General features: G+C 46.5%; 1 protein-coding gene across 6 annotated transcripts in view; it reads left to right on the top strand.

The window, feature by feature from the left end:
* Positions 1–2,708: 2,708 nt before the first annotated feature.
* LOC144501512 (E3 ubiquitin/ISG15 ligase TRIM25-like) overlaps positions 2,709–21,173 on the top strand; it is a 59,904-nt gene continuing 41,439 nt past the window's right edge. For 3 of the 6 annotated variants that reach the window (XR_013499123.1, XM_078225308.1, XM_078225306.1), the window contains exons 1-4: positions 2,710–3,664; positions 14,775–14,870; positions 16,149–16,382; positions 19,556–19,721. Coding sequence is in view for 4 of the 6 variants with exons in the window: in XM_078225308.1 (XP_078081434.1) it covers positions 3,098–3,664; positions 14,775–14,870; positions 16,149–16,382; positions 19,556–19,721 (1,063 nt within the window). In the remaining 2 variants the exon portion in view is untranslated. Of the gene's footprint in view, positions 3,665–14,774; positions 14,871–16,148; positions 16,383–19,555; positions 19,722–21,173 lie in introns of all 6 variants that reach the window. The other 3 variants (XR_013499122.1, XM_078225307.1, XM_078225305.1) reach the window with 2 other exon arrangements.

Genomic DNA, 21,173 nt, shown 5'->3' with positions numbered 1-21,173 from the left:
CGATTCACCCTACTCACGGATCAACGGTCAGTTGCATTCATGTTTAACAACACGCAGCGGGGCAAGATCAAAAATGATAAAATATTGAGGTGGAGAATCGAGCTTTCCACCTACAATTACGACATCTTATACCGGCCCGGGAAGCTCAATGAGCCCCTAGACGCCCTGTCCCGGGGAATATGTGCCAGCGCATAAATAGACCAATTGCAGACTCTCCACAACGACCTCTGCCACCCGGGGGTCACCAGGTTTTTTCACTTCATTAAAGCCCGTAACCTGCCCTACTCCATTGAGGAAGTCAGGTCTATAACCAGACACTGCCAGGTCTGCGCAGAGTGCAAGCCGCACTTCTATCGGCCAGACAGAGCACACCTCATAAAGGCCACCCGCCCTTTCGAACGCCTAAGCGTCGACTTGAAAGACCCCCTCCCCTCTTCTGACCGCAACATATACTTCCTCAACGTCATTGACGAATATTCACGTTTCCCCTTCGCTATTCCCTGCCCGGATATGACCTCGGCCACGGTCGTCAGGGCCCTGCACAGCCTCTTCACCCTGTTCGGTTTCCCTAGCTATATCCATAGCGACCGGGGATCCTCCTTTATGAGTGATGAGCTGCGACAGTACCTGCTCTCCAAAGGCATAGCCTCGAGTAGGACCACCAGCTACAACCCCAGGGGGAATGGACAGGTAGAGAGGGAGAACGCGACAGTCTGGAAGACTGTTTTACTAGCTCTGAGGTCGAAAGGTCTTCCAGTCACCCCCTGGCAAGAGGTCCTCCCTGATGCACTACACTCGATTAGATCACTCCTTTGCACAGCTACAAAGCTACCCCTCACGAAAGGATGTTTGTTTTCCCCAGGAAGTCCTCCTCGGGGACCTCACTACCATCGTGGCTGACGTCCCCAGGCCCTGCTCCGGAAGCACGTGAGGACCCATAAGTCGGACCCCCTGGTCGAAAGGGTCCAGCTCCTCCACGCCAACCCCCAATACGCCTATGTGGCGTACCCCGACGGGCGGGAGGACACGGTCTCCATTCGAGACCTGGCACCCGCAGGTGCCCCAGGGACCACGACGACCCACAACCCCACACCCCCAACCCCCGTATACAGCATGCCTGAGCCCCAGGAGCCGCCACCACGCACCCGACAATCGGAAGGGACTACAGACGACTCGAGCAACTACGGCCTGGCACCTGAACCAACACCGCGGCCACCGGAACCGACACCACAAATGGCACTACGGCGGTCGCAGCGGCAGATCAAGCCCCCAGAGAGACTGAATTTGTAAATTTGTAATTCTGTAAATATCGTTCCACCCACCGCACCCCTGCCGGACTCTTTTTTAAAAGCAGGGGGTGAATGTGGTAAACCACTGTTAAGCTTATTGCCTGTGTGTGTGTGTGTGACATGCCTGGGCATGCCCCTGCCGGCCTGCCTGAGACTCCTCCCCCCCTGGTCCAGGTATAAAGGTGACTGCTCCCAACCTCCCTGCCTCAGTCGCTGGACCAGTTCATCAGCATGGATGTGCTCCAAGTCTTTTGGGAATAAAAGCCTATTTGTTCTTGCATACAAACTAGTCTTTGCTTGATTGATAGTGCATCAATCCTATCATGGGTTCACTGTGTACAGGCTGATGTTTGCAATGAAATAAAGGATTTGTATTGGGAAGGTATAGATACATCAGTAGACTGATATTGTAATGCATGATTTTATTGTTCAAATATTGTAACAGCATCTTAGGCAAATCTTTTGACAACTATTTTATTGGAACCATAGAATGCTTACAGAGACCATTTGGCCCATTAAGTCTGCATCGAATTTCCAAAAGGGCATCCCACCCCGACCCACACTTCTGCCCTATCCCCGTAACCTCACTTATTTGCCATGGCTAATCCATCTAACCTACACAACTTGGGCACTAAGGAGCAATTTAGCACGGCCAATCAACCTAACTTTTGGAGTGTGGGAGGAAACTGGAGCACCCAGAGGAAACCCATGCAGACCCGGGGAGAACGTGCAAACTCTGCATAGACAGTGACCCAAGCCGAGAGTCGAACCTGGGTCGCTGGCGCTGTGAGACAGCAGTGCTAACCACTGTGCCTGACTACCTTACTTACAATTCAGGCACAGTCCCAGAGCATTAAGTTGGACTTTTAAACAGCCCACCACTCACTCAGCAACTCTTGTGGCTGTCTCTGACATGATGCCGGAGTACTGGGCCCATCTCCAGAATGGGCCCAGTTCCCACCACGGAATCAAAAATCCCGATTTAGATGCATGCATGTTCTCCTCGTGTCTGCGTGGGTTTCCTCCACACTCCAAAGATGTGCAGGTTAGGTGGATTGGCAGTGCTAAATTGTGGGGTTTTGGGGATAGGGCAGAGGGGAGGCACTGGGTGGGATGCTCTTTCAGAGAGTTGGTGCAGACTGGAAGGGCCAAATGGCCTCGTTCTGCACTGTAGGGATTCTATGGTTCTATTGTCTGGCCTTCACCCACCTCCCATGCCCCAACCATGTCATCTCATATCCTCACCCACCCTCCAAATGCCACACATGCCTTCCCTGCCAACCTATGATTCTCTACCCATCTCTTTTAATACCTAGACCAACTTAGTAGCAGGACAACCATTGGCCCTGATTAATCCTCTTGCAGCTCTACCCATCACCGTTTGCCCTTACGCCCTGCGTGCTTCACGTCCCACCCCCTTCCCCTTATTGGGAAAAGTAGGAAGTGTTGGGAATGAAAGCCAGACTTTGGCTCGGAGATTCCCGGAACTATTCTGGAGAAGGCAGGGCAGTGTGGGGTGGAGAGAGAGCTGGGTGCTGGACTGCTGGAAGATTTGGGTTTAAATTTGGGCTGGGATTGTCAGCTGTTTCTTAATCAGTAATGGGGAGGAGGGAATCCAATCTCCACGGGGAAAACAGAAGCAGGGAAAACAGAAACGAAATACATAGTTAAATAAGGGAGGGGTTCACATAGTGTGGGTGTGTCTATGAATCAGCAAATTGTCTAGGTAACTAACTTGTTCTACTTGTTGTGCAAGAGCAGACTTGCTGATTTCCCAGGCGAGAATCTTGCCTTCGCTTCCTATCGCCATGGCTTCACCCTCTCAGGATAAATTTGTCTGTGCCATCTGCCTTGACATCTTCAGCAATCCAACCACTCTCCCGTGTGGCCACAGCTTCTGCCTGCAGTGTATGCACGGTTACTGGGAGCTGAGCTCCAGCTCAGACACAGCCAGCTGTCCGCAGTGTCTCCACACTTTCAACCCCAGACCCAGCCTGCACAAGAACCTCATCCTGTGTGAAATCCTGGAGGAGCTCCGATCCAGCGGCAAGCTTTCACCCGGGGCCGAGGCTGGCCCGGAGGATGTGGTCTGTGATCTCTGCACAACCACCAAGCTGAAAGGCAGGAAGTCTTGCTTGGATTGTCTGGTCACCCTCTGCCAGAGCCACTTGACAACTCATGAGAAGGCTTCCGGGGACCACACTCTGGTTGACCCAGTCAAACAGCTCAAAGCCCAGCAACAGTGTGCAGCTCACGGGAAACCTCTGGATTGGTTCTGTAGAACGGACGGAATGTGTATTTGTGAACTGTGTGTCAGCGAGCAACATCTTATTCACGAAACTGTAACTGTGCCAGAGGAAGTGGACAAACGACAGGTAAGGGAATCTCTCCATCTAGGTCTGAAACAGAGACCCAGTTTCAGGGTGGAAACTATTAATATTGAGAGTTAAAATCCAGATCGTTCCACAAGGCTGTTGTTGAATAGTTATGTGTATATATAGTGAATAGTACATACTCAAAAACCAGTAAACAGGGTACTTATCTTATGTGAGGGAACACTTACTGAGTATTTAATACCTTTTATAGTTTAATTTTGATTCAACATGATCTTTACTCTGAAAGCACATTACCTAATAAATTTGACATTATCAAAACTAATACTGCAAAACATTGGATAAAAGCAAATTACTGCGGATGCTGGAATCTAAAATCAAAAAAGAAAATGCTGGAAAATCTCAGCAGGTCTGGCAGCGTCTGTAAGGAGAGAAAAGAGCTGATGTTTCGAGTCCAGATGACCCTTTGTCAAAGCTAAAATGTGGAGTTCCGGCGTTGGACTGGTGTAGGCACAGTAAGTAGTCTCTCAACACCAGGTTAAAGTCCAGGTTATTGGTAGTACCAGGTTATTGGTAGCACGAGCTTTTGGAGCGCTGTTCATTCATCAGGTGAGTGCCTGATGTTGTGAGACTACTGACCAAAGCTAAAAGGCAGAGAAAGTGGGAGATATTTATACAGTAAGAAGTTTAACAACACCAGGTTAAAGTCCAACAGGTTTATTTGGTAGCAAAAGCCACACACCTCAAGCTGTTTGACTGGGTCAACCAGAGTGTGGTCCCCGGAAGCCTTCTCATGAGTTGTCAAGTGGCTCTGGCAGAGGGTGACCAGACAATCCAAGCAAGACTTCCTGCCTTACAGGTGTGTGGCTTTTGCTACCAAATAAACCTGTTGGACTTTAACCTGGTGTTGTTAAACTTCTTACTGTGTTTACCCCAGTCCAACGCCGGCATCTCCACATCATGACTACCATAGATATTTATACTGCAGGGTGAGGGAATGAAAGATGAGTCACAGCCACAGACACCAGGGGAAAGGCTAAGAGCTGCTAATGGCAGTCCATATAGAGAATAGGAGGTGTAAATGGCCAAACAGCAGAGAAGCTGAAATCAGAGGGTAAACTGTGACAGATGAAGATGTGGGGGAGGAGGGAGATCGGTGGGAGAGAGATAAAATTGAGAAAAAGGGGGGATAAAATAGGGGGAAAGAGTGGGGGGGAAAGAAAAATAACGATAATAAAGAAACACAAGGTAGAGAACAATAAAAAATGAAATAAAATGAAAACAAAGGGGTCGAGGTGGGGTAGAGCTAATTATCTGAAGTTGTTGAACTTGATGTTAAAACCGGAAGGCTGTAAAGTGCCGAGCCGGACGATGAGATGCTCTTCCTCCAGTTTGCATTGAGCTTCTCTGTAACATTGCAGCAAGCCAGGGACAGACATGTGGGCATGGGAGCAGGATCGTGTGTTAAAATGGCACGTAACCGGAAGGTCAGGGTCCTGATTGCACACAGACCAAAGGTGCCCAGCAAAGCGATCATCCAGTCTATGCTTGGTCTCTCCAATGTAGAGGAGACCATATTGGGAGCAATAGACCAAATTGAAGGAGATACAAGTGAAACACTGCTTAACCTGGAGAGTTTTGGACCTTTGGACTCGAAACGCCAGCTCCTTTCTCTCCTTACAGATGCTGCCAGACCTGTTGAGATTTTTCAGCATTTTCTCTTTTGACTGCAAAACATTGAATGATCAAATGAGTTTTTAAATTATTTTGTGGGCATCACTGTCTAGGCCAGTGTTATCCATCCCTAGGTACCCTCAAGGTGGTGGTGAGCTGCCTTCTTGAACCATTGCAATCCCTGAGGTGTAGGTAAACGCACAATGCCGTTACGGAGGGAATCCAGGATCTTGACTCAGCAACTGCGTAGGAACGGTGATATATTTCCAAGTCAAGATGGTGAATGACTTGGAGGGAAACGTCCAGTTGGTGGAGATCCCAGGTATCTGCTACACTTGTCCTTTTAGATGGTAGTGGTCATGGGTTTGGAAGGTGCTGCCTAAGGAATCTTGGTGAGTCCCTGCAATGTATCTTGTAGGTGGTACACACTGCTGCTACTGTACGTCGGTGGTGAAGGGAGTGAATGTTTGTGGATTGAGGTGCCAATCAAACGGGCTGCCTTGCCTGGGTGGTGTTGAGATTCTTGAGTGTTGTTGGAGCTGCACCCATCCAGGCAAGGGGACAGTATTCCATCACACTCCTGGCCTGTGCCTTGTAGATTGTGGACAGACTTTTGCGGAGTCAGGAAGTGAGTTATTCGCCACAGGATTCCCAGCCTTTGACCTGCATTGGTAGCCACAGTATTTATATGGCTGACCCTGTTCTGATCATTCGCAACCTCCTAGGATGTTGATAGTGGGGGGGATTCAATAATGGTAATACCATTGAATGTCAAGGGGTAATGGTTAGATTCTCTCTTGTTGGAGATGGTCATTGCCTGGCACTTGAGTGGCACTGTTACTTGCCACTTGTCAGCCCAAGCCTGGATATTGTCCAGGTCTTGCCGCATTTGGACACAAACTGCTTCAGTATCTGAGGAGTCACAAATGGACTGAACAATGTGCAATCATCAGCAAACATCCCCACTCTGACCTTATGATGGCAGGAAGGTCATTGATGAAGCAGCTGAAGATGGTTGGGCCTAGGACACTCCCCTGAGGAACTCCCGCAGTGATGTCCAGGACTGAGATGATTGACCTCCAACCATCTCCCTATGTGTCAGGTATGACTCCAAAACCGTGGAGAGTTTCCCCCAATTCCCATTGACTCCAGTTTTGGTAGGGCTCCTTGATGCCACACTCGGTCTTCTTGTCAAGGGCAGTCACTCCAACCTCACTTTTGGAATTCAGCTCTTTTGCCCATATTTGAACCGAGGTTGTAATGAGGTCAGGAGCTGAGTGACACTGAAACTGAGCATGAGTGATGTTTTGTTTGTTCATTTAGGTCCTTACATTTTTTTTCTTTGTCACAGTTGTTTTTCCAATTCCCAATAGCCTTACCCCAATGTTTGTCTCCTATTTGGCTGTTTTTAAGTTGGTTTAAGATAGAAACTGAGTTTCCTGAAGGCTCAAATGACTTTGGTTCAGGTTGTTATACAATAAGTGCCTATCTGAAGCTAAAAATAGCTCCAACTGATTTTTACCCCCCATGTGTACATCTGTATTGTAGAGGAATGATTCGAAATGCAAAGCGAGCCCAGCGCCCATATATTAATCATACTGGATCATTTAAAAAGAATGAAATTCAACTACTTCCCATGATATTAAACCCACTCATTAATTCTTATGAGGACTTTCAGTTCCCCACAGGACGCAATCTTTCTCCATCATCTCACCATTGTTTTTGACCATTCTTTATTTCCCTCGTTCAGTTTACATTGTTTTTCCACTTCTAAAATTTCAGCTTCCATTCCATCACCCCAGATGGTGGAAAATTCTCTTACCCATTGCACTGATACTCCCCAGATTTAACAGTATCCCACCTGCAGGTTATCTTACTCATGAACATATAACATTCCTCCTTCTTTTGCGGCACGGTAGCACAGTGGTTAGCACTGCTGCTTCACAGCTCCAGCGACCTGGGATCGATTCCCGGCTTGGGTCACTGTCTGTGTGGAGTTTGCACATTCTCCTCGTGTCTGCGTGGGTTTCCTCCGGGTGCTCCGGTTTCCTCCCACTGTCCAAAGATGTGTGGGTTAGGTTGATTGGCCATGCTAAAACTGCCCCTTAGTGTCCTGAGATGTGTAGGTTAGAGGGATTAGCGGGTAAATATGTAGGGATATGGGGGTAGGGCCTGGGTGGGATTGTGGTCGGTGCAGACTCGATGGGCCGAATGGCCGCCTTCTGCACTGTAGGGTTTCTATAATTCTTTCTATGATTTACAGAAGTGATGATAATTCCTAAGTAAATAGAATTAAGTCAGTAGAATTGTGGGCAACCTGCCAAAAAAGATAAAAGAAAAGAATGATCCCAAATTCAAATAGCGATGGGCTGACGCTATTGTTCAATTCATTTCTTCAAGTAGTGATAAAACTCTTCTTCCTCTACACTCAGTAACTGTTGTGATGGATTTCTTCCATCTAACCACCCGGGACAAGGTGCCCTCTTCAGCCCTCAGGTCTCCCGAAAGGTGAAATCATGAGGCCCATTGGTTAACTGAAGGATCCTGTGTGCAGACCTTCCTGGGAATGTGGAAATGGTCTCGAGGACACCACCGCAACACGTAGGAGCTGGGCAGCCTGTTTTGCTCTGAAACCTCTGTCCCATGTCTCGGATACAGTGAACCTGCTCGCCCTCTCAGCCAATGCTGCAGGCCAAACTTGGAATTCACAGAATGGGGGAACTCATTGTGCAAAGGAGTAATGATTTGGAAGAGGGAACTAATACAAAGTTGGGTGGGAGGGTGAGCTGTGAGGAGGAGGCAGAGATGCTTCAGTGTGATTTGGACAGGCTGAGTGTGTGGGTATCTGCATGGCAGATGCAGTATAATGTGGATAAATGTGAGGTTACCCACTTTGGAGCAATAATAGGAAGACAGATTATTACTTGAATGGGTGTAAATTAAGAGAGGTGGATACTCGGCGAGACCTTGGTGTCCTCGTGCATCAGTCGCTGGAAGTAAGCGTGCAGGTACAGCAGGCATTAAAGAAGGCAAATGGTATGTTGGCCTTCATAACGAGAGGATTTGAGTATAGTGATAGGGATGTTTTACTGCAATTGTATAAAGCATTGGTGAGGTCACACCTGGAGTATTGTGTGCAGTTTTGGTGTCCTTATCTGAGGAAGGATGTCCTTGCTATAGAGGGAGTACAGCAAAGGTTTACCAGGCTGATTCCTGGGATGGCAGGTCTGTCATATGAGGAGAGACTGAGTCAGTTAGGATTCTATTCACTGGAGTTTAGAAGAGTGAGAGGGGATCTCATAGAAACTTATAAAATTCTAACAAGATTAGGTCTCCTGATAAGGTCCCCCATGGTCAGCTTATGATGAAAGTAAGGAGGTGTGGGATAGAGGGAAAGTTGGCAGATTGGATAGGTAACTGGCTATCTGATCGAAGACAGAGGGTGGTGGTGGATGGAAAATTTTCGGACTGGAGGCAGGTTGCTAGCGGAGTGCCACAGGGATCAGTGCTTGGTCCTCTGCTCTTTGTGATTTTTATTAATGACTTAGAGGAGGGGGCTGAAGGGTGGATCAGTAAATTTTCTGATGACACCAAGATTGATGGAGTAGTGGATGAGGTGGAGGGCTGTTGTAGGCTGCAAAGAGACATAGATAGGATGCAAAGCTGGGCTGAAAAATGGCAAATGGAGTTTAACCCTGATAAATGTGAGGTGATTCATTTTGGTAGGACTAATTTAAATGTGGATTACAGGGTCAAAGGTAGGGTTCTGAAGACTGTGGAGGAACAGAGAGATCTTGGGGTCCATATCCACAGATCTCTAAAGGTTGCCACTCAAGTGGATAGAGCTGTGAAGAAGGCCTATAGTGTGTTAGCTTTTATTAACAGGGGGTTGGAGTTTAAGAGCCGTGGGGTTATGCTGCAACTGTACAGGACCTTGGTGAGACCACATTTGGAATATTGTGTGCAGTTCTGGTCACCTCACTATAAGAAGGATGTGGAAGCGCTGGAAAGAGTGCAGAGGAGATTTACCAGGATGCTGCCTGGTTTGGAGGGTAGGTCTTGTGAGGAAAGGTTGAGGGAGCTAGGGCTGTTCTCTCTGGAGTGGAGGAGGCTGAGGGGAGACTTAATAGAGGTTAATAAAATGATGAAGGGGATAGATAGAGTGAACGTTCAAAGACTATTTCCTCGGGTGGATGGAGCTATTACAAGGGGGCATAACTATAGGGTTCATGGTGGGCGATATCGGAAGGATATCAGAGGTAGGTTCTTTACGCAGAGAGTGGTTGGGTGTGGAATGGACTGCCTGCAGTGATAGTGGAGTCAGACACTTTAGGAACATTTAAGCGGTTATTGGATAGGCACATGGAGCACACCAGGATGATAGGGAGTGGGATAGCTTGATCTTGGTTTCAGATAAAGCTCGGCACAACATCGTGGGCCGAAGGGCCTGTTCTGTGCTGTACTGTTCTATGTTCTAAGATTAGACAGGATAGATTCAGCAAGAATGTTCCCAATGGTGGGGGAGTCCTGAATTAGAGGTTACAGTTTGAGGAAAAGGGATAAACCTTTTAGAACTGTGGTGAGGAGTAATTTCTTCACACACAGCCTGGTGAATCTGTGGAATTCACTACCACAGAAAGTAGTTGAGACCAAAATGTTGTGCGATTTCAAAAAGAAATTGGATATAGCTCTTGGGACTAAAGGGATCAAGGTATTTTCATTACATGCAACATCCTGGTAAATCTTTTCTGTACCCTCTCCAAAGCCTCCACATCCTTCTGATAGTGTGGTGATCAGAATTGAACACTATATTCCAAGTGCGGCCTAAGTAAGGTTCTATTATAAAGCTGCAAAATGACTTGCCAATTGTTAAACTCAATACCCTGGCCGGTGAAGGCAAGCATGCCGTATGCCTTCTTGACTACCTTCTCCACCTGTGTTGTCACTTTCAGTGACCTGTGTACCTGTACACCCAGATCCCTCTGCCTATCAATACTCTTAAGGGTTCTACCATTTTCTGTACATTTCCCATCTGTATTAGACCTTTCAAAATGCATTACTCACATTTGTCCAGATTAAACGCCATCTGCCATCTCTCCGCCCAAGTCTCCAACCAATCTGTATCCTCCGACGGTCTTCATTGCTATCCGCAAATCCACCAACCTTTGTGTCGTCCGCACACTTACTAATCAATCCAGTTACATTTTCCTCCAAATCAGATCCCTGAGGAACGCCACTTGTGACAGCCCTCCATTCAGAAACACACACTTCCACTGCTACCCTCTGTCTTCTATGACTGAGCCAGTTCTGTATCCATCTTGCCAGCTCACCTGTGATCCCATGCGACTTCACCTTCTGTACCAGTCTGTCATGAGGGACCTTGTCAAAGGAGGCAAGAGGCTGATCGGGTTGAATATCTGGTGCTGGTAAGATTGCAAAAGGTGAGAAATTGGGCGTGAACCTGATTTCTCTTTCTCTGCTCTCGTGTGATTTTACCGGCAAACCTCACCCATCAATGGCTGGGCGAGCTGGTAATATTGCGGCCACTGTGTCTCTCTCTATCTGTCTCTCTCTCTCTCTCTCTCTCACACGCACGCACGCACGCACACGCACACGCACAAACATGGGCAGGAAAACCTCCTGCTGATGACCACGTACCATCCCCCCTCAGTTGATGAGTCAGTATTCCTCTATGTTGAACACCACTTGGAGGAAGCACTGAGGGTGGCTAGGGCACAGAATGTACTCAGGGTGGAGGCTTCAATGTCCATCACTAAGAGACTGAACTGGCCGGTCCTAAAAGACATACTTCTAGACTGGGACTATGGTAAGTGGCGAGGGAACCAACAAGTAGGAAAACATATTTGACCTCATCCTCACCAAGCTGCCGGCCGCAGATGCACCTGTCCATGACCGTATTGGTTGGAGTGACCATTACACAGTCTGACCAATTACTGCCCCATCAGTCTACTCTCAATCATCATTAAACTGATAGAAGGAACTATCAACAGTGCCATCAAGCAGCACTTACTCAGCAATAACCTGCTCAGTTTGGATTCTGCCAGGATCATTCAGCTCCTGACCTCATTACAGCCTTGGTTCAAACCTGGACAAAAGAGCTGAATTCCTGAGGTGAGAGTGACGGCCCTTGACATCAAGGCAGCATTTTACCAAGTGTGGCATCAAAGAGCCCTAAATCAGTGGGGAAACTCTTCACTGGTCAGAGTCATACCTGGCAGAAAGGAAGTTGGTTGTGGTGGTTGGAGGCCAATTACCTTGAGCCGCTGGTGAGCTGCCTCTGCTGTGGGAAGTCCCTCCACAGGGGTGCTGGAGAATTCCGCCCATTGTTACAACCTCATCAACCCATTGGAAACATTCACATTAACATATTTTAACCCAAGTTCCATAGATAATGAAAACCATTAAGAACAAATATTGATAACACTTGCTACCACAGTGTCAATAAAGATATCCTGCCCTCAACGAAACCAATACATGATTTTGCTAAAGATAAGGTGTCACCCTAAGTTCAAGCTAACTTTTAGCCATTTGTCCGAAGCTGACAAAGAGGCTCTTATTTGCACATTGTACAATTAAGACAATATACAATTACTGGAACCCAGACCCTAGGACATCTTTAAACCCAGTGCCTTGCAGACAGCTGTTCCTAACCTTAACTGTAAAGTGCCCCTCTACCAGGAATTCAACCTGAACTGGTTAAGAAGTTGGCTAAAATATAATCCTTAAATGTTTCTTCAGACCAACATAAAACTATAAAAATTAGTTATTAGTTAAATCTTAGTGAGCAGGTTATTGCTAAGTGTCGCTTTATTGAACTGTCATAGAATCATACAGTGCAGAAGAGGCCCTTCGGTCGATCGAGTTTGCACCGACACATTAGAAACACTTGAACTCCCACCTAATCCCATTTACCAGCACTTGGCCCATAGCCCTGAATGTTATGATGTGCCAAGTGCTCATCCAGGTACTTTTAAAGGATGTGAGGCAACCCATCTCTACCACCCTCCCAGGCAACGCATTCCAGACCGTCACCACCCTCTGGGTAAAAAAGCTTTTCCTCGCATCCCCCCCAAACTTCCTGCCCCTCACCTTGCACCTATGTCCTCTTGTGACTGACCTGCTCCTTATCCACTTTAGTCCATGCCCCTCATAATCTTGTACACCTCGATCAGGTCGCCCCTCAGACTTCTCTGCTCCAATGAAAACAACCCAAGTCTACCCAACCTCTTTTCATAACTTAAATGTTCCATCCCATGCAGCGTCCTGGCGAATCTCCTCTGCACCCCCTCCAGTGAAATCACATCCACCCTATAATGGGGGCGACCAGAGCTGCACACAGAGCTCCAGCTGTGGCCTCACAAAGGCCACTTTCATCATTTTGATAATCGAGAGTAGACTAATGTGGCGTTAATTATTCGTGCTGCTTTTGTGGACAGGATACACCTGGGCAATATTCCACATTGCTGGGTAGATGTCAGTGTTGGGGCTGCACCAGAACAGTTTGGCTAGGGGTGTGGCAACTTCTGCAGCAAGAGCCTTCAATTCAAAGATCTTTTAGTTTGCTGGCAATAGTACTAAGAGAAGCTGATTGAGTTCCTGCTATTAGTGCCATGACTTCAGTTTGTTTGCTGACCTTGTGAAATGCCAGTCGATGGGAGGTGGTGCAATTCAACTCCTCAATACCTTCAACAAATTCTGATCATGTATTCTTCATTTGCTGCTATTTTTCATGTATTTGAAGATCATTTATCACCACGCATCTACCTCCGGCTCACGGGAAGGAATGAAGTGTTTGGCTGGGATTTTCCCCCCAAAAAAACTAAGTGCCCAACGTGCGGGAAAATGGGAATGCTTCCCACCAGTTCTTTTGTGTGTAATTACCAGAGCGAATCTCTAATACTCTGAGCATTCAGAGTGCCTCAGCATGATTCGCTCTGGTAAGTAAGGGGCGGGGCCTATTACCCCCAAGAGGCCGGCAGCATAGTGCTGAGTGGGCCATTGCACATGCGCCGATCTGTTAGTGCGGATATCGGTGCATGCGTACCGGCCCCCCCCCCCTCCCCCCCATCGCTGGCCTTCCCAATCGCTGGCCAGCCCTCCAACCCCCTGATCGCTGGCCTCCCAGACCTCCCTGCACCAGCCTCTGTGTCTCCTCCCCAGCCAGCCCCAATCTCCCCGTGCCTCCTTGGCCAGCCCTGATTTCGCCCCACCGTAATGGCCAGTCCTGACCCCCCCCCCCCCCCCCCCCACCACCTCGTTGGCCAACCCCAATCACCTCCCCCCTCCCTCCCTCTCACAGTGAATCTGATTAGAGTGACAGCGGGTTCTCCCCCCACCTCCCTGCCCCCTCTGGACCCACCCCCTTGTCACTGTCTGGTGCCTAGTGGATAATGCCAAGGTGCCCAGTGGGCAGTGCCAGTTTGCCCCTTGGACAGTGCCAGGCCGCTGGAGGGAACCACTGGAGGGCGCGCACGGGGGGAGATACTAGTGGGCCAGGAGAATACCCTCCTGGGCTCGCTAATGACATTGCAATCCTCATTTCAATATGATAATCAGCTCCACGCTGATTTCCGGCATGGGGTTGATAACACTAAACAAAGTGCCTGGGAGACTTGCAACCTGTGTAATGCCGGTTGTCAGCCCCATTACAGGCCCCCACTGGTGTCTCCTGGGAGAATCCCAGCCCATGTGTCACCTTCAATGAAATATTTATGTTCCAATTTGTTTCACGAGGCAAAATTGATATTGAGCCACAGCAAAACTTGCATTTATGTAGCACCTTTCAGATACACAACACATCCCAAAGCTCTTTGGCATCAATGAGATACTTTTGAAGTGTAGTCACTATCGTGATCTAAGAAACACAGTCACCTCACACAAACAGCAATGTGATAATGCTCAGATAATTTGTTTTTGAGAGGTTGACTGAGGGATAAATATTGGCCAAGACACTGGGGAGAACCCAACTGTTCTCCAGTGCCAAAGGATCTTATATGTATGCCAAAAGGGTTGCTTGAAAGGTCGCACCTTTAACAGTGCAGCACTCCCACAGTTTCGAACTAGAGTGTCAGCTGAGATTTTTGTGTCAAAGTATCTGGAGTGGAACAAAAACTCTCAATCTTCTCAACTCCGAGTCGAGAGGACTGACTCAGGGCTGACACAAAAGAAGAGGAGGTATTAGGACCTGTGACAAAATGCTAGGATTAAGGAGAGACTTTAAAAAGATGGCTTAGGAAGGGAATTCCAGATCTTGGGGCTCAGGAAGCTGATGGCAAAGATGCCAATGGTGGAGCAATAACAATCCGAGATCAGCAAGAGGCCAGAATTGAAGAAGCTCAAAGACCCTGGAGTGTAGTAGAGTTTGAAGATGGTATAGAGATGGGGAATTTGAAACATTTGGTTGCAATTCAGCCAACCTCGTTGTAGATTATTAATCACATGTTTTTTTTTCTTCTAGAAACTGATTCTCCAGGAGTCATCTGAACATAAACAACAGCTACAAAAGACATTAGCAGAGATCAGCAATCTTCAGCTGAAAGCTGACTCAATTAAGGTAAGCACATTGGTAATTCTGGACTTCATAAAAACAGAAATGAGGGGGAATTTCTTCACTCACAGGGCTACGAATCTCATGAATACCTTATCCCAGAGTGCAGTGGACACCGGAACACTCAACAAATTTAAGGAGATAGATAGATGGGCTTTTAATTAGTAACGGGATGAAGCGTGATGGGGAGTGGGCAGGAAGGTGGAGATGAGGCCAAGAGGAGAGCAGCCATGATCGTATTGAATGGAAGAGCAGGCTCGAGGGGCTGAATGGCCTGTTCCAGCTCCTAGTTCTTATGTTCTTCTAAAACAATGAGATTTTCTCCAGATAGACCATAGGAACAGGACAAGGCATTCAGTCCCTTGAGGCTATTCTGTCACTCAGTTAGATGGTAGCTGATTGGTATCATGACTTTATTTACCTGGTTTGGTTCCATATCCTTTGAGCATTGGCTAACAAAAATCTATGAATCCGTGTTTTGAGTTTTTACTTCATCTCAAAATGTTTTGGAGGATGGGGTTCCCGATTCCCACTTTGTGTGAAGAAATGTTTCCTGACATCATCCCAAATGCCCAGTTCAAAATTTTAAGTTTACGCTTATCCTGATCTCCCCCCCCCCCCCCCCCCCCAGAGGAAATAGTTTCTCTTTATCTGGGCGACATGGTGGCTAGCACTGCTGCATCACAGTGCCAGGGACACAGGTTCAAATCTTGCCTTGGGTCACTGTCCGTGCGGAGTCTGCACGTTCTCCCCGTGTCTGCGTGGATTTCCTCTGGGTGCTCTGGTTTCCTCTCACAGTCCAAAGATGTGCTGGTTAGGCGGATTGGCCATGCTAAATGCACAGGATTACAGGGATAGGGTTGCAGGGGAAGGCCTGGATGAAATGCTCTGTCGGAGAGTCAGTGCAGACTTGATGGGCTGAATGGCCTCCTTCTGCACAGTAGGTATTCTATGGAAACTATCAAATCTTCCAATTATCTTGCATATCGCCAATTTCCATCACTCTATCATTGTTGGCTGTGTCTTGAGCTGCTGAGTCCCACAATCTGGATTTGCTCCCTAAACTCCTTTTTATCTTTCTCTCCTGTGTTTGGTGTGAAATTTTATTTGTTAATCCGCCATGAAGTGTTTTGTAATGTTTCGCTATGTTAATGATGCTTTATGACCGCAAGTTGTTGTTGAACCCCTCAGTCAGGTAATCTTTAATGGTTAAGGCAGCATGAGCCTAATCAAAGCAGCCTGTCCTCATTCTGATATGTTGCTGATTTCCTTTGTCGTTAATAGAATTCCTCACAGGAGGTGAGAACTGAGATCACCAAGAAATTCACTGCCATGATCAAAGTCATTGAAGAAGCACACAGAAAAGTGATTGGGCTGGTTAATAATGATGAGCAGGTGGTACTACGCCAGGTAGACAGCATCAGGAGCCAACTCCAACAGAGGAGTGCTGAACTCAGCAGGAACGAGAATCAGTTGAGCTCCCTGCTGAAGATCAATCACCACCTCATCTTTCTGCAGGTAAGGAAATCATTTCAGATTTGTTGCTGGGGCTGGTATCCTGAGGGAGATGTCAAGAGCGGGATGTCCAGTTGTCCAGAGATGTCAAAAACGGGACGTCCAGAGGGAAATGTCAGGACATCATGTTCTTCCACTGACGGCTGCAGTTGGGAATCTCAGTTTCATATATGCCGGGCAGGATTCTCCGATCTTGTTCACCCCACCCCCCGCTGCCAGCGAGAATGGAGAATTTTGCGTTCCAACCAAAACTCCTTTTACTCCCAGTCACCGGCAAGATCAGAGGTTTCCGGCAATCAGCCTCTGCTTTTCCATTTGTTAATTTTCCATAAGTTCTTTTGATCAAACAGCTTTCTCATTAAGGGCCAGATATTCATCAAGGAAAAGTGAGAGTTGGGAAATTTTGTAGGATCAGGGATCCCATCTTGATCTTGGAAGAGCCTTGTTATGATCCTGAGACCAGCATTGTTTTCTTTAGAACCTGGACACTCCTATTTATTTAAAGAATAAAGACACAAGTTTACTACATAAAAATCATGAATGCTAATAAATACATTCTATCTTAAACAGTGAAATTACAGATAATAAAAGTACAATGTACTCAGTTACTTATAATCTACACCAATTTTAACTTCTATACAATCATGCACAGGCTGTGGCTGTGGTTTCTTGGATTTTCCATTTGCTTTTGCAAGGCTGTCCCTTCACATCTCCTCTAACCATCCTACAATTTTATACTCTTATTCAACACAGGCCTCACCAGCATATCCACCTTCCTGGTTTTAACATTCTTTAACTTCGATGTTCACATCTCAAGTGAATAGTTGTATCTAAAACCCTCTTTCTCTCTGTCTCTCCTTCTCTCCCACTCTCAGTTTGGCTCTATCAGAAGTTCAACCCCTTGTTGGGAGTTCTTCAGTCAGCAAGAGGGTTAAACTCTTTTAGCCACAACACACTTTCACTTGCTTTCATAGCTGTAATTCAAACCTAGAACTCAATCTTGTGTTTTAAAACAGACATCCTTGATTACATTTTAACTTTTGCTGAGTATACAGCTGCAGTGACCTGCACCACATTAGGAATCCTGATTTAAGAGAGCCTTTCTCAGATATTTTTTTTAAAAGGCTTCCAGTATTTTTACCTCCCTTTCAGTAATAAATTCAAGGTTTGTCTTTTGAGCTCTCGCCTTGTTGGTTTGCGCCATGGCCCGTAGTCTTATTGACCACCAAATACTCATTTTCTTTTACAAAAACCAGGGGCGTCTCCCTTCACATTCTCACTCCCCTTGTCTGGTCCACTTGACTTTGGGCTGGAATTTCACTCTTTAAATTGGCTAGAACTGGTTAGCAACAGCATCCAGCTGTGAGTATGAACAAAAGAAAATACTCATGCACTGAAATTCTGTCAGTTTTTCCTGGCCTGAGTGAATCCCAACCAGAGGATTAGATAGGGTGGATAGTGAGAGCCTTTTTCCTCGGATGGTGTTGGCTAGCACGAGGGGACATGGCTTTAAATTGAGGGGTGATAGATATAGGACAGATGTTAGAGGTAGGTTCTTTACTCAGAGTAGTAAGGGCATGGTATGCCCTGCCTGCAGCAGTGGTGGACTCGTCAACATTGAGAGCGTTCAAGTGGTTATTGGATAAACATATGGATGATATTGGAATAGTGTAGATTAGAGGGGCTTTAGTTTGGTACCACTGGTCGGCGCAACATCGAGGGCCGAAGGGCCTGTACTGCACTGTGATGTTCTATGTTCTAACCCATTGCCAATCTATTATGGGGCTGTCATGATTTTCCTATTGCAGTTCAGACTATCGTTCCCCTCAAGTAGCCAGACAAAGTCAAAGTGATTTAAGATGATTTATTACTGTAGCTACAAGACCCTGACTAAATCTTTAAGACCAACCAGAGTGCAGAATTTAGAAATATACAAGCAATTATAGTTTCAAATTCGATTACAAGTAATTAGCACATACCAATAAAAGTATAGGAGTTATCTCTATCCGCTCACAATTATTGATTAAGGTTACATCATGCATGCATAAGAGTATAATGTCCAATGAAAAGTTGTGCGCGTTATATCATCGAGCAATGATAGCTCTTTCTCTGACCAATGGGATATCAACCTCCCTTTCCATTGTTGCTTGTTCTTATGGGCGAACATGAGCTGCAGCTGCACATCATTCAATTATTTGGTCCTTGACTCTCATCTGGGTTTACTTTAATCAAGACTTGTGGTTTTCGCATAGCTTTCCCTGTGTGACTGAGATACAGCTTGCAGCTTATGTGATTTTTAAACTTGTGTGATTATTAACCCTTTCACTCACCTAATTTGCACTCGGTACGTAACCAATAAACCAGAGTCTACATAGTTTGCTATAAGTGCTCATGTAATAGAAAGAAAACAGCCATTCAGAATTGCCCCTTTCCTTCTCCATAAACCTGTCAATGAATGATAAGTAGGGAAATCCCATTGTAAACGCCTTTAGTCTATTTCACACCTCTTAATCTTTTCCAAACAAACAGAGGCATTGCAAGATCACTTTAAAGAAAGATCCAGTTATTGCAAGGTAGTAAAGCTGTCAGTCAAACAAAGTTAACCACCCCCTTGGCAGCTGTGTGAACAGATTCCTGCTGAGCTGAGTCCGCTAGTCATTCTTGTATTTATATTTGATCTGAATGAGTCAGTCCCTCAAGTGTTTTCTGATAATTCCACTCAATATGAGCTCAACTGTTCTCGTGAGAGTGAAGTGACTTGGGTGGAGCATAAATACCAGCACACAGCACTTAACTCAACACTTGTTTCTGTCTTGTTACATCTCTGCAACTCTATAAATTTGAGAAGCTGTCACGAGAATAAATGTTTAATAGAGGCGTTTCATATTTTATTTCCCTTGTACCCTGATCACATCAGACGGTTCATTCTGGGGTAAGGGTTCCTGGCACCTCTACCTGACTAGCCTTAAAGGTGAGACCAGTCCCACACTAGATGGGTAGGTCAGTGTTCTCGGGGCTATTGAGGATGGGCCAGTGTTACTCAAACTCCAGGAAGAAATAGGGAGGAAGGACAGTGTAGGCAGTGTTGGTCCTGAAATTGAATTTTAGCTGATGGCGTGATTTATTTTCAAAGCTTCCTGTAAATTCAATAATCCATTGTGCTTTATCCCTGATAGGAATCCAGTTGCTTAAAAGCAAGCGTGCAACCTCTGGATTTCCCACAGCTAAAGACAGATGTCCAGTCCACAATGGCTCATGTCAACGTAGCTGTCACAGAACTTGCCACATGGGTCGAACAGCGAATGCAGCTGTTTAAGCAAAACCTCGACAAACGGAACAGTGGTTAGTGATTTCATACACTCAGTACTGTTTTAACCTTTTTACTGTTGCAGCAATATGGATAAGGCAAGTGACTCTTATCTAAAGAGTAGGCAGGACTTTGGCACAGTGGCTAGCACTGCTGCCTCACAGCGCCAGGGACCCGGGTTCAATTCCCAGCTTGGGTCACCGTCTGTGTGGAGTTTGCACATTCTCCCTGTGTCTGCGTGGATTTCCTCCAGGTGCTCCGGTTTCCTCCCACAGTCCAAAGATGTGTGGGTTAGGTGGATTGGCCATGCTAAATTGCCCCTTAGTGTCAGGGGGACTAGCTAGGGTAAATGCATGGGGTTATGGGGATAGGGCCTGGGTGGGATTGTGGGCGGTGCAGACTCGATGGGCCAAATGGCCTCCTCTTGCACTGCAGGATCCTATGATTCGATCAATGTAGAACTAGCTACGACATGAAACTCAAAGGAGATAAGAATAGGAGATGTAGCAAGCTTGGGGGGGGGGGGAAGCTTGTCTGTAGCATAGATGCTAGTATAACAACTATACTATAAGAACTACTAAAGGTCGTGAATGTAGCCCATCTCATCCCTTGCCTCCCAAAGAATCCTAGGATATATTTCATCAGGCCCAGGGGACTTATTGACCTTCAGTTTATTCAAAACTGCCAGGACATCCTCCCTCCGAACATATATTTCCTCCAGCCTATTAGCCTGTAACACCCTCTCCTTGGTGAACACTGAAGAAAAGTATTCATTCATCACCTCGCCTATCTCTACTGACTCCATACACAAGTTCCCACTATTGTCCTTGACCGGCCCTAACCTCACCCTGGTCATTCTTTTATTCCTCACATAAGAGTAAAAAATCTTGGGGTTTTCCTTGATCTGACCCGCCAAGGATTTCTCATGTCCCCTCCTAGCTCTCCTAATTTTCAGCTCATTGCTTGCTAACTTGTAATCCTCATTCGAGCCATCTGAACCTTGTTTCCTACATAAGCTTCCCTCTTCCTTTTCACAAGACATTCCACCTCTTTCGTGAACCATGGTTCCCTCACTCGGCCATTTCCTCCCTGCCTGACAGGAATCTTTACAGGAATGTGCCGGTCCTGAATCCCTATCAACTTACACTTGAAAGCCTCCCACGTGCCAGATGTTGATTTGCCCTCAAACATATGCCCCCAATCTACATTCTTCAGTTCCTGCCTAATATTGTTGTAATTAGCCTTCCCGCAATTTAGCACCTTTATTTGTGATTTGTTTTTGTGCAGTTCCCCTTTAAGGGGCTGCCCCTCTTCTTTTGTCCCTCAGTTTGTTTACTTTAGTTTAATTGGTTTAACTCGTGTTGCAAGAGAATTACCAATCTTTTTGGCCAACCAAATAAACTAACTCAAATTAACGAGGGGTCAAATTAAAATGGGCGGCTCCCAAAAGGAGGGGAACCACCTAAAACAAAGGACAAAGTGGAAAG

Source organism: Mustelus asterias, chromosome 12 (assembly GCF_964213995.1).
Source record: "Mustelus asterias chromosome 12, sMusAst1.hap1.1, whole genome shotgun sequence".
Classification (NCBI taxonomy): Eukaryota; Metazoa; Chordata; class Chondrichthyes; order Carcharhiniformes; family Triakidae; genus Mustelus; species Mustelus asterias.
This window is presented reverse-complemented; position numbering and strand designations above follow the sequence as displayed.